At 39.1% G+C, this 13,737-nt stretch overlaps 1 protein-coding gene across 5 annotated transcripts in view; it reads right to left on the bottom strand.

Moving 5' to 3' along the window:
* DYRK4 (dual specificity tyrosine phosphorylation regulated kinase 4) overlaps positions 1–13,737 on the bottom strand; it is a 52,459-nt gene that overhangs the window by 3,314 nt on the left and 35,408 nt on the right. For 4 of the 5 annotated variants that reach the window (XM_045466888.1, XM_045466887.1, XM_045466889.1 and 1 more), the window contains 4 exons: positions 13,614–13,695; positions 10,947–11,119; positions 7,325–7,385; positions 3,421–3,550 (listed from right to left, as the gene is read on the bottom strand). In XM_045466888.1, coding sequence (XP_045322844.1) covers positions 3,421–3,550; positions 7,325–7,385; positions 10,947–11,119; positions 13,614–13,695 — 446 coding nt within the window. Of the gene's footprint in view, positions 1–1,616; positions 1,774–3,420; positions 3,551–7,324; positions 7,386–10,946; positions 11,120–13,613; positions 13,696–13,737 lie in introns of all 5 variants that reach the window. The other variant, XM_045466891.1, reaches the window with a different exon arrangement.

Raw genomic sequence — 13,737 nt, 5'->3', positions numbered from 1 at the left:
GAATTTTAGGATTGCTTGTTCTAGCTTCAAGAAGAATGCTGGTGCAATTTTGATTGGGATTGCATTGAATGTGTAGATAGCTTTGGGTAGTATTGACATTTTAACAATATTTATTCTTCCAACCCATGAGCACGGAATGTTTTTTCCACTTCTTTACATCTTCAATTTCCTTCATAAGCTTTCTATAGTTTTCAGCATACAGATCTTTTACATCTTTGGTTAGATTTATTCCTAGGTATTTTATGCTCTTGATGCAATTGTGAATGGGATCAATTTATTTGTCTTCCTGTTTCTTCATTATTAGTGTATAAGAATGCAACTGGTTTCTGTACATTGATTTTGTATCCTGCAACTTTGCTGAATTCATGTATCAGTTCTAGCAGACTTTTGGTGGAGTCTATCGGATTTTCCATGTATAATATCATGTCATCTGCAAAAAGTGAAAGGTTGACTTCATCTTTGCCAGTTTTGATGCCTTTGATTTCCTTTTGTTGTCTGATTGCTGATGCTAGAACTTCCAACACTATGTTAAACAACAGCGATAAGAGTGGACATCCCTGTCGTGTTCCTGATCTTAGGGAAAAAGCTCTCAGTTTTTCACCATTGAGGATGATGTTAGCTGTGGGCTTTTCATAAATGGCTTTTGTGATGTTTAAGTATGTTCCTTCTATCCCAACTTTCTCAAGGGTTTTTATTAAGAAAGGATGCTGAATTTTGTCAAATGCTTTTTCTGCATCAATTGACAGGATCATATCGTTCTTATCTTTTCTTTTATTAATGTGATGTATCACGTTGATTGATTTGTGAATGTTGAACCAGCCCTGCATCCCAGGAATGAATCCCACTTGATCATGGTGAATAATTCTTTTTATATGCTGTTGAATTCGATTTGCTAATATCTTATTGAGAATTTTTGCATCCATATTCATCAGGGATATTGGCCTATAGTTCTCTTTTTTTACTGGGTCTCTGTCTGGTTTAGGGATCAAAATAATACTGCCTTCATAGAATGAGTCTGGAAGTTTTCCTTCCCTTTCTATTGTTTGGAATAGCTTGAGAAGGATAGGTATTATCTCTGCTTTAAATGTCTGGTAGAACTCCCCTGGGAAGCCATCTGGTCCTGGACTCTTATCTGTTGGGAGATTTTTGATAACTGATTCAATTTCTTCACTGGTTATGGGTTCATCTTGCTATTCTTGAGTATTTTTAGTGACAAGGCACTTACTCACATAATTAGCTATTCCAGTATTGATAAAACTAATTCTTTAAAAATGCTTCATTTTAAATGAGCCTAAATTTACACTTCCCGGGAACTTGCACACTAATAACAGACCCAGATTCTAATTCTACCTACTAACATTACAGTAGTCCCCCCCTTCTCCATGGGGTAATACATTCCACCCCCAATGGATGCATGAAACTGGACAGCACAAACATCTGTATATACTATGTGTTTTCCTATACACATACCTATGATAAAACTTAATTTATAAATTAGGCACAGTAAGAGATTCACAACAATAACTAATAATAGAATAAGTATAATAATATACTATAAGAAAAATTATGTGAATGTGGTCTCTTCCTCTCAAAACATCTTCTAGTGTCATACTCACCCTTCTTATGATGTGAGATGATAAAATGCATATGTGATGGGATGAAGTGAGGTGAATGACACAGGCAGTGTGATGTAGTGCTAGGCTACCAATGACCTTCTGACGAGATGTCAGAAGGAGGATCATCTGCCTCTGGACCACGGTTGACTGTGAGTAACTGAAACCACGGAAAGTGAAACTGCGGGTAAGGGGGGGCCACTGTATAGAGAATGGGACAACCCACCTGTATTTTATGTTACAATCCTCCAACTATCCAAAAACATTTACATTGCTACTAAGTGTTGCTCATATGATATGGTTGCCAGCTTCCTGCATAGGAAATTCCAGCTATTGTCTTACTGGTGTCCACCATGCTGGGGATAGCTTTTAACTGAAGGTAGATGGCATTAATATTGTAGACTCATCACGCTCATAAACAACTCAATCTCCCAGTTCTTTTTCAAATGAACTGCTGTTAAGCTACAACTCCCCACAGGACTTTACATTTACCTCTCTTAAATTTGACTCAAAACTTCTAGTCTCTCATTCCAAAAATTTGCTAATTAGTAAAAAGAAGAAGAAGAAGAAGAAGGGAAAGAAAAAGGAAGATCAGATAAGGGCCCATTAGCATGACTGCTCCTTGCAAGTTGTGAACAGCCAGCCCTTTGCTCTAAAAAAGAAAATAATTTCTTTCTTGGTTCTGAGCTGTGTTCTGAATGGCTGGGGTTTATGGATAATTCACCTCAGTCTCAGTAGTGAGTTTTTGTCATTTGTTAAAGCACATTCATTTTATAGCCTCAGCAAGAAGCTGGCAGTGGGTGGTGACATGGAGATAATGACGGAGTACAGGATCCTTCTCTATCTCCATTCTACAGATGAGTAGCATGACCCCCAACCTTCAGAAGTACTTGACGGCTTATCCGCTGAGCTAGTGCACAAATGCCAGAAGAGTATTTTGCTAAAATTACTCCATCCCACTGGAAGAATGAGAGGCCATAGACCTATGGTCTCTAAAAATGCTAAACACTTATAGGACTGATATAACTAGAAGGCACCTTAGGAACACCTGTATTATGCAGAAAAGGAAACTAAAGCCCACAGAGAGACAATGACTTATCAAATATCATGCAGCTAATCTATTTGCCATTCAGTGGAAACACACTTGCAAAACCTCTTTTAAAATAATGACAAGAGCTAACATGTTCTAAACACCTTCTAAATTAGGCACTGCTCTGAGTGCTTTTTTTACTGGTCTTTTTTTCACTGTGACTTGACTGAAGTACAGAACCTAATTTCTCAGAGTCAAAATAAGCATATAGGTTTGTAAAAGCTGTACAAAATAAATGGTTTATAGATAACCCCTTTCCCTAATTCCTTAATACAAAGAGGATTTAGGCTTTATTTCCTAGGGAAATAGGGAGGGAACCAGAGACATACACTGGGTATGTATGTAAACAGTTACAACATAGAGGAGGTTGACTTCAGTTCATGAAGCAAAAGCTATTCGGAACTTGCCTACACCTTGCTGCCCAGCAGTTGGAAGCCAAGAAGGCAAGTTCTACCCACACACTGTAATCCAGGGCAAGTCACTGTTTGAGCCTCAGACTCCACATCTCAAAATTAAGCAAATCATGTACTTGCTAATCACACAGGAAGGGAAGAGAGCAGTCTGATGAGGGAAAGCATTATATAGACTTCAAGCTCTATGGTCAGTGTTTATTATTATTTTATAACTGTGTCCCAGTCCCAGACTTTCACCAGCAAATGAGTGGGAAAGTACAGTGTTTAAGAGGACACCTAGAGGAAGACACCATGACAAACTCACACCAAACATCTTCTGAGAAAGTCCAGGAAGCTGGCATCGTAGGTTTTCAGCACCATCGTGAGATCCTTGGAATCTGGGTATCTTTTTCTCCCCCTGTTGTTGGTCATATTTTTAGGAAAACCTTTGGAATCTTTGGAGATACAACATTCTGTGTTTAGTTCCAGGTGTTAATATCCATTGGTCACATCACAGCTTTTTACTCAACCATGCTGCTTCTTGGAATGGTCTTTGCAGCTCTATCTCAGTCCTATACCATACCCTCCCATACACACGAACATGCCCTCAGTCTCAGTCAGACGGAAAGAACCACATGTAGATTATCCAGTGAATGCAATTAACCTTTACAGACAATACTCCCTACTATCCAGTATGTTCTGAGCCTCCTTCCTGCCTCCTCTTCCCCAAATCAAATGACTTAAATGGTTTAACATTAACCAAGGTAAAATAATAATGATAATGATAATATAATAATAATAAATATAAAGTGACAAAAACATCAGCTCTGAACAGAAAAAGATGTTGTCTATTCTTGGATTTTCTATGTCCTCTCTCCTTTCTCACTAGCCCAATAAAATGAGAATTTGGGATATGCCTAAAGTATAACAAGAAAGTTATTGTAGGAGAATCATCTGCTTTCAGAACTCACAAGCAAATAAATCTCATTACTTTCTATAGTCACATCAAAATTTTGTCCATAAGTTGGAATCACCAAACTTGGTTTGTTGCTTAAGACACAGTCTGGAAGTCTCTTTTCTTCAGTCATTTTTCACTGATTAAAACCCTTACCAAAGGTATTTGTCATGCCTGAAAAGAAGCCCTGAAGACATCTCCAGAGGTTTCCCTAAAATGCTCTGTGCAGTGCTTTGAAGGTGAGGCCACTCATCTGGATATCTATACTCTGGTGTGCATGTTCAGAAAAGACCACTTTTGCTCATACCTTGTAAATCTGCATAAGGATGGACATGAACAGATACATACACTTTGCATACTAAACTGAATTCTCACAAAAACTCAGTGGGGTTCACATGATGGGCATTCTGGAAGGTGTATAGTGAAGCCCTTCTATTACTTTTGTAATCAATACAATTTGTGGGTCCTCAAAAAGAACATCTTCTCATACTGAATTCCTAGAAGAAACCACAAATGTGTATATACACATACGTGGGCATGTGTATCTACAGACATAAAAATAAATTGGGGACATTGCACAGGGTATATAGGTCTTGTGAACTCATATAAACCCCATTTCCTTTGTTCAAACCCCATTTCCTTTTTTACTGTGGCACTAGTACTCCCATTTGATCTTATAGTTCTCTTTTTACAAATGACTGAAGAATCAGGCTCACAGGCTTATAAAAATAACAGCTCATGAAGTTGTCAGTATGTAATTGCTTTTCTTGTTCAAGTTTTTCTCATTGCTCTGACACTCCCCAATATTTAATTATTATCTCCATCTCCTTTTTGCAGCCTGGAGCATCTAAGTAGCTTACTACCCTTGAGGCAACATCACTTTCTGCTAATCAAACATATAAACTACAAGTTGCTGGGGTTTGAGGAGCTTTTGGCAGCCCAAATATGGGCAAGGGAGAGCCAAGAATTGAGGTGAACATATTGTTTCTCCAACTTACTTTATCATAAGAATCACAAAGAGCTGTTGTTAGAAACTGACTCTTGAGTTCCACCTCAAATCTGCTATATCATAGGTTATATAGGAAGATAATGGGAATTAGCATTTTTGCCAAGTTCCTAACTGATTCTTTTCTTTTTTAAGTTTATTTTTAGGGTGTAAGGGGACACAGAGAGAAAGGGAAGAGAGAATCCCAAGCAGACCCCATGCTGTCAGCACAGTGCCCCATGTGGGGCTCAATCTCATGAACCATGAGATCATGATCTGAGCAGAAATCAAGAGTCAGATGCTCAACAGACTGAGCCACCCAGGCTCTCCTCCCCAGCTCTGATTCTTATAATCAGATAAAGTTTGGGAAACACTGAAGAGGATGCAGCTCCCAATAAAGCCCTTTCTTATGCAGGAAGTGAAGATATGTGGATGTTGCCACCAAAAACACATCATTATTTTAAAGCCTCAATGCTGACGGTAAAAATCAGTACTCTATGAACCAGACCCTCTTACCATGCCTTATATTACTTTCCTTTTAGTGCCCCCCACTATAATTTTGACTTCAGTGTTATGGGCTTAAGACGTGACCCTTCCCACAATGTCTTATCTAGCCACAGGGAACACCAATATCCCTACTTTTCTTTCCCTAAATCCTTTGAAATCCAAAAGGCTGAATTAAATATGGTGGATAGGAAAAATATATTTGGGGTTAAAAGACCAATTCCATTGCTCTATGTATAAGTTATACAAACAAGCCAGCCAGATCTTCCTACCTAGCCATCAGACTGCTCTAGAAGAAGTGTTAGTGCATGGGCACTGTTCTAAAGCAACCAGAACACTGATCATGCCCAAAGGGAAGGTCTTCAAAGCTCTGACTACAAGGTGACATCTCAACGATTTAACCATTGGAGTGGCATGGGACTGACCAATCAGAAAGGATGACATCTTTGGCACTGAAACAAGATCATGAGGTCTGCTTGCCAGGCCTTAAAATTTTAGTTTCTGGATCACAGAGTCCAATGAGTCCTGGAAAAGGGGCCAGGGAGCCTGTAGCTGTGGCAGTGGTTTTTTACCAAATTGTGCAGATGGAGACTACATTTTAACCCCCCACATGATTGAACCAGTGTATACTGACTCATCACTAACATGACTAAAACATTTGAGTCCAGAAGGATCCCCCATTAGGGTATCTTTAACTCTTTTGTTGATGGGGCAAGTTAAAGAAAGTAGAGGATTCCCCCCCAAATTTTTGGGGGGCCCTCTTGGGTGGAAATAAGATGTGAGATGGCTAAGAGTGATGGAGATTCCACAGCCAATATAAGCCTGTAAATTGACCTGACAAGAATGGCTGGTCAGAAATGTCATTCCAGATGGCGCAGAGCCCCTAATTGTGGAGTCCCTTTTCCCTCACATCTGGCTTCGCTCCATGTGGCTGAACTTCCATTTCACTATGGCTTTCTTTTTTTTTTTTTTTTTTTTTTTTTTTCCATAAGAATCCCTTAGGTTCTTGTGATTCTTTAAAAGGATTTTAGATATGGGACTGAGTTCATCTTTGTGGTGCATAGTGCCCTGGAAACCCTGCCTCAGTTGGACCTGTCCACATTGTACAGCACCAATCAAATAGAAAGGCAGAGGGTCAGAAAATCCAGAGCCTGGAAACAGCATGGGGCCATCGATGAGGCTTAATTCCAACAATTAGGCAGATGTCCTCCACATAACTGGCAAGCCACAACATACCCACAGCCAAACTGTTCTGACAACCTTTATTTACCCATTTCATAGCCAAGTTTCAATGATCCTGGCATACTAAAGATACGGGGATTTAAGAGAATTTCAGCAGGAAAGAAATGCTCCATTATTTATATAACAAAGAAATTTCCCACTCTTCTGGAAAAGAAGCTTCTGCTTTTTGATTTCCCTGAACAGTACATAGTGTGAAAGGGGAAACTGCTTGCAGACATAAGGAGAATTTACAGGAGATGACATAATTATAATATTTCAAGTTTTCAAGATCTGCTGATAGATTTTCTGAACAGGAACCTGGTTATTTTTATGCCAAGACCTCCTTTGCAATGTGACTGCCCCATCCTATCTCCATCATGCTTTCTGGTACCACTTCTCAGCATCTTTTTACTTTTCTAACAGAAACTCCCAATCACAGCTTGCCCTTTGGGATGGAGCCATGGGAAGAGAACTAAATGGGGTTTAGAGTATGGAAGATATCTTCAAGGTCTGTAAAAGCTCATCATCACAATGGGAGAAAGAGATTTAGACCTGGGGACTTACCAAAAAATGTCTGTCTCCTGGAGGCTGTCTGAATGAAGTGGGTTGGTGGCAGGCCCAGCACCTTCAACAAATACAATGCAGTGGGTTCACTCTTGTGGACTCACACATTAGAGCTGGTGGGACTTTGGCCAAACTTTGCTTCTACAGACAAGGACCCGAGGATATTAAGTGATAACCTCAAGTCAGTGGCAAAAAGGCCCAGAGCATGGATCTTCTGACTCCTAATTTAGGGCTGTTTCAGTATCCTAAGGATCAATATTAGCCATGTTATTCTAAATAAGCATTAGCACCAACTAGAGGTAGGCCACTCTAGATGGCAGCCAGATCTCATTGTCAGAATAAATAAACCAGTGTACATGCTAGCCACCCTTGAATTAAGGAATGACCTCCCTGGGAAGGGAGGAGGAGAAAAGGAGGTGGAAATCACCAGATGGGCATCAGTCTACTATTTGACAAAATATCTTCTTGAAAAGAAAAGTGTAAACGTTATTATTACCTAAATTATTTTTTAATGTTTATTTATTTTGAAAGAGAGAGAGAGAGAGAACGACCAGGGGAGGGGCAGAGACAGAGGGAGAGAGAGAGAGAGAGAGAGAGTCCCAAGCAGGCTCCACACTGTCAGCACAGACACCAATGTAGGGCTCGAACTCACAAACTATGAGATCATGACTTGAGCCGAAATCAAGAGTCGAACACTTAACTGACTGAGCCATCCAGGTGCCCCAATTACCTAAATTATTTTAATACTTATTATTTTCAATCATGAAATGAAACTATGTTTACTAATTCTCAAGGGTGTGTGTGTATCCCTCTGAGCACCTATAACTTTGAGGCAATCTAGAAAATAGAATTTTTGGATTGATGGGTGGACAGACAGATAATTAAATAGAGTAACATAAATATATACATGGAGAGAGAAAGAGAGAGAGAGAGAGAGAGAGAGAGAGAGAGAACAGAGACAGAAAAAACAAACAGGGAAATTAGATAGATCTTTGTTCACAGTCAAAATATCTTTGTTTACTGATATAATAGTAAAATGTGAAATTTCCATTTTTTAGGGTTATTTTCTCCTGTTTTATCTTCCATAACAAGAAGACTTTAAGAAAAATATACGATAAATAATATACAATGAGCCTTAGTAAAGCCTTCTTATTGGAAGATATTCTTCCCAGAAAGTTAGGATAATGAATGACTAATGACTGAACAATATATAGATTTGGATAGGTGTCATCTTTGGTTTTTAGATTCTTCCGAGCATATTTGAAAGGCTGGTATAACAGTTTAATTTTAAAATGTCACTATTCTAGCTGAAAGAGAAATTAAGAAAACAGTTGCAATTACAATTGCACCAAAAATAATAAAATACCTAGGAATAAACTTAACCAAGGAGGTGAAAGGCCTGTACTCTAAAAACTATAAAACATTGGTGAAAGAAATTGAAGATGACACAAAAAAGATATTCCATGTTCATGGATTGGGAGAATAAATATTGTTAAAATGTCCATACTACCCAAAGCAATGCACAGAATGTAATTCCTATCAAAACATCAACAGCATTTTTCACAGAATTAGAACAAATAATCCTAAAATTTGTATGGAACTCACAGAAGACCCTGAATAGCCAAAGCACTCTTGAAAAAGCAGAATGAACCTGGAGGTATCACAATCCCAGATTTCAAGATATACTACAAAATTGTAGTAATCAAAACAGTATGGTACAGGCACAAACATAGACACATGGATCAATAGAACCAAATAGAAAGCCCAGAGGTAAATCCATAACTATATGATCAATTAGTCTTTGAGAAAGTAGGAAAGAATATGTAATGAGAAAAAGTCATTTCAACAAATGGAATCGGGAAAACTGGACAGCAACATACAAAAGAATGAGACTGGACCACTTTCTTACACCATACACAAAAATAAACTCAAAATGGATAAAAGACCTAAATGGGAGACCTATAACCATAAAAATCCTAGAAGAGAGCACAGGCAATAATTTATCTGACATCAGCTATAGCAACATTTTTCTAGATATGTCTCCTGAGGCAAGGGAAACAAAAGCAAAAATAAAATATTGGAACTACAACAACTAAAAGATAATGTACTGAATTGGAAAAGACATTTGCAAATGACATATCTGATAAAGAGTTAGTATCCAAAAATATATAAAAAATTTTTACAACTCAACACCCAAAAACCAAATAATCCAATTAAAAATGGGCAGAAGACATGAACAGACATTTCAACGAAGAAGACCTATAGGTGGCCAACAGACACATGAAAAGATGCTCAACATCACTTATCATCAAGGAAATGCAAATCAAAACCACAATGAGATATCACCCATACCTGTTAGAATGGCTAAAATGAAAAACTCAAGGAACAATAGGTGTGGACAAGGATGTTGAGAAAAAGGAACCACCATGCCCTATTGGTGGGAATGTAAGCTGGTGGAGCCACTGTGGAAAACAGTTTGAAGATTCCCCAAAACATTAACAATAGAATTACCACAGATCCAGTATTTCCACTACTGGGTACTTACCCAAAGAATACAAAGATACTAATTCAAAGGGATACATGCACCCCTTTGATGATTATTGCAGCATTATTTACAACAGCCAAATTATGGAAGCAGCCCAAGTGTCCATCAAGAGATGAATGGATAAAGATGTGAGATATATACATATATATGTGTGTGTGTGTGTGTGTGTGTGCGTGTGTGTGTATAATGGAATATTATTCAGCCATAAAAAGAATGAAATCTTGACATTTGCAACAACATAGATGGAGCTAGAGAGTATAATGCTAAGTGAAATAAATCAGAGAAAGACAAATACCATATGATTTCACTTATTTTTGGAATTTAAAAATCAAAACAAATTAACAAAGAAAGTAGAGACAAAACAAAAACAAAAAACAAAAACAGACTCTTAACTATAGAGGATAAATTGATGGCTACCAGAGGGGAGGTGGGAAGGGGAATGGATGAAATAGGTGAAGGGGATTAAGAATACACTTATCGGGGCGCCTGGGTGGCGCAGTCGGTTAAGCGTCCGACTTCAGCCAGGTCACGATCTCGCGGTCAGTGAGTTCGAGCCCCGCGTCGGGCTCTGGGCTGATGGCTCAGAGCCTGGAGCCTGTTTCCGATTCTGTATCTCCCTCTCTCTCTGCCCCTCCCCCGTTCATGCTCTGTCTCTCTCTGTCCCAAAAATAAATAAACGTTGAAAAAAAAATTTTTTTTAAAAAAGAATACACTTATCATGGTGAACACTGAGAAATATGTTGAATCACTACATTGTATACCTGAAACTAATATAGCGCTGTATGTTAATTATACTGGAATTAAAAAAATTGTTAATGATAAATAAATAAATAAATAAAATGTCACTATTCACAATATGCTGGAAATTTCATCCTCTGCAACTATTTAAATTTATGATAAAAATGCTAGGTGTCAACTCAAAAATGTACAGAGGGGCACGTAATTCCAAAAATATTTTAGAGAACATCCAACAGCAATAGGAAGTATTCAGGCCACTGCCCTACAGCGAGTCTGATGCAGCACCATGTTTCAGAGTGTAAGCTGACCACCCTGTGGGACCTCAGTCCTCCTCCTCACCTCCATGATGCAGGCTAGCTGCTCTACTTCATTCTCCCCAGGAAACAGAGGGTAGCCCGTGTACAACTCAGCCATGATGCAGCCCAGGCTCCACATATCAATGGCCATGTTGTAGGGATGGCCTAGAATCACTTCTGGGGATCTGTAGAACCGGCTTTGGATATAGGTATATACTGTGAGCAAAGAAAGAGAGCCATCATGTAAAATCCTCTTCTCCGAAACACGCTCCTCCAGGGCACCTTCTCATGTGAGGGCCCAGGATAACTAACACTCCCTACCACTTTTCACTCTCTCAGCTTGGCAGGGAGATGGAAGTACAGCCAACCAGCACATCTGAGTCACACTGCATATTTAATCTCATCTCTCAAAATAAATAAATAAACTTAAAATTAATATAAAGCTAAATTTTCAACTATCATGTGAATTTGGGGTAGAAACTTTCTTTTTTTTATTTTTAAAAAATGTTTATTTATTTTTGAGATGGAGAGAGACAGAGCATGAGCGGAGGAGGGGAGAGAGAGAGAGAGAGGGAGACACAGAATCGGAAGCAGGCTCCAGGCTCTGAGTTGACAGCACAGAGCCCGACGTGGGGCTCAAACCCATGAACTGTGAGATCATGACCTGAGCTGAAGTTGGACACCCAACCGACTGAGCCACCCAGGTGCCCCTGGGGTAGAAACTTTCTGAAAGTATTGTGATTTGGCAAGGGAAGAGGCATATTAAAATGGAAAAAGAAATACAAAATGCAGACTCTTCTAATGTGTATTGAATATATTATGTGCATTGCATAAAGTATAGAAGGAAGACCCCAACAAAATCTGAGCAAATGAAGCCAGCAGAAGAAGACAGTACTGTGGGGAGCCTAGATTTTACAGTGGTAGGAGAAACGGGACATTATAGTGATTTCCACATGCTGTTATAGGGGCGGGACAGGGATTCTGCAGTCACTTCTCTGTTGTCTGCATTGGTTAGAGAAAACAGGTAATAATTTTGTGATTTAAAATACAATAAAGATAGGGGTGCTTGGGTGGCTCAGTTGGTTAAGCATCCAACTCTTGGTTTCAGCTCAGGTCATGATCTCATAGTTCGTGGGTTTGAGCCCCACATCAGGCTCTGTGCTGACAGTGCAGAGCCTGCTTGGGATTCTCTGTCTCCCTTTCTCTGTGCCCCTCCATTTGTGCTCTCTCTCTCTCTCTCTCTCTCTCTCTCAAAAATAAGTAAATAGCCATTAAAAAATAAATACATAATAAAAATGACTTTTATACTCTGCCTGCTTCCAAAATGGATTTGATGTACTTTGCAATCAAAGTACATATACGCACAGCATAGTTCTTTAAAAATTGATTTAATGAACAGTTATATAATCCTTAACATGTGCCAGGCACTATTCCAAGTGCTTTGTACAGAGAACCCTTTCAGTCCTTACAACAACCCTATGAAGCAGGTACTATTATTGTTCCCATCTAAAAATGAGAAAACTGAGGCATACAAAGATTCAAGAAGTAATTAGAGTCAGTAAGCTGTAAGTGGCAGAGCTGGGATTTGAGCTCGGGATGTTTGAGTCTATACTGGCTAAAATAAAGATAAAAGGAAGTCAGAAAATATCTAAAGGGGAAATGAGTATCTGAAATAAGGATAGGATCATTATAAATTCCATTTGGAGCATCCTGGCAGCCAAGACAAGAGGCTGCATGCTTTTGTAGCTGAGAAGAGTAAGCAGATGAGTGCTTTGTGGGAGGCATATTGTTTTCTAGCTGGAATTTCTTTGGGGTTCCATACATAAATTTATGTAAAGAACATGTGTCTTCAAAAGTAGTGCTGCAAAATATTTGGAAACAGCCATCTTTCAGGGGTTTTTTTCAGCCTCTGATGAAGAGGGTCCTCTGATATCCCCTGCCACCATGAAAGCTGGTCCCAAAGTCCCTCTTTGGTGGGCCCTTAACCCAGTCTGTACATATTTGTAATCACTGTACCTGTCATATTACCTATATCTTTGTTTCTTCCGCTGAACTGTAAGCAAGCAGAGCACAGAACATGTTGGGTTTATTTTGTTGTTCCTGTGCCCAGAACAGTAACAGACACACAGAAGATACTCTAAGTGTTTGTTAAATGGTACATGTTCTTGCCATCAAATTTGATAAAAGTCAAAAGAAGAGACACTTAAATCAAGTTCAGTGAAGTTTATGCAAATGTGCTCCAGGGATGCTTTCTGGATTCTAACCTGGAAAAAATATAGTCTACAGAGCCTAGGGCAGTGAATCCCAAACCTCAGAATGGCTGTGTACTCTAAAATCAGACCCCTGGGTGTTCCCCCAGAAATTTAGGTTCGGTGCATCTGGGGTGAGGCCCTGGGAGCTGTAATTTTTTAGAGGCCTCAAGTGATTCAGATATACATCTTGTTAGTTTGGGGACCCAAAGCACTAGGATAATTCCAGATTCACAGAATCTGAGTGCTGCAAAGGACCCTTATGGTATTTGAGTCCGATCTTCTCATTTTGTAGATCAGGAAACTTAGAGAAGTGAAGCACCTTGTCCAAAATCATTCTTGCAATTGTTGTGACAGAGCCCAGGCTACAACCCAGGTGACCTCGCGTGGGAAGTACTGTTTCAGTAAGGGAAAGAACTCACATTAGAAAAGTTCAGACAAAGGGGCCAGAATGGGCTTACCTTTCTGGTGTTCATAACAACTTGATCCAAAGTCAATGACCTTAACAGAGACTTGGCCCTTTTGGTATAACACTATATTCTCCTAGAGAGAAGAAGAAAGACATAGTTAGGTTTTAAAAACGTT

The sequence above is a fragment of the Leopardus geoffroyi genome, chromosome B4 (genome assembly GCF_018350155.1).
Source record: "Leopardus geoffroyi isolate Oge1 chromosome B4, O.geoffroyi_Oge1_pat1.0, whole genome shotgun sequence".
NCBI lineage: Eukaryota > Metazoa > Chordata > Mammalia > Carnivora > Felidae > Leopardus > Leopardus geoffroyi.
The sequence above is the reverse complement of the archived record's forward strand: the minus strand, read 5'-3'. Positions and strand labels throughout refer to the sequence as shown.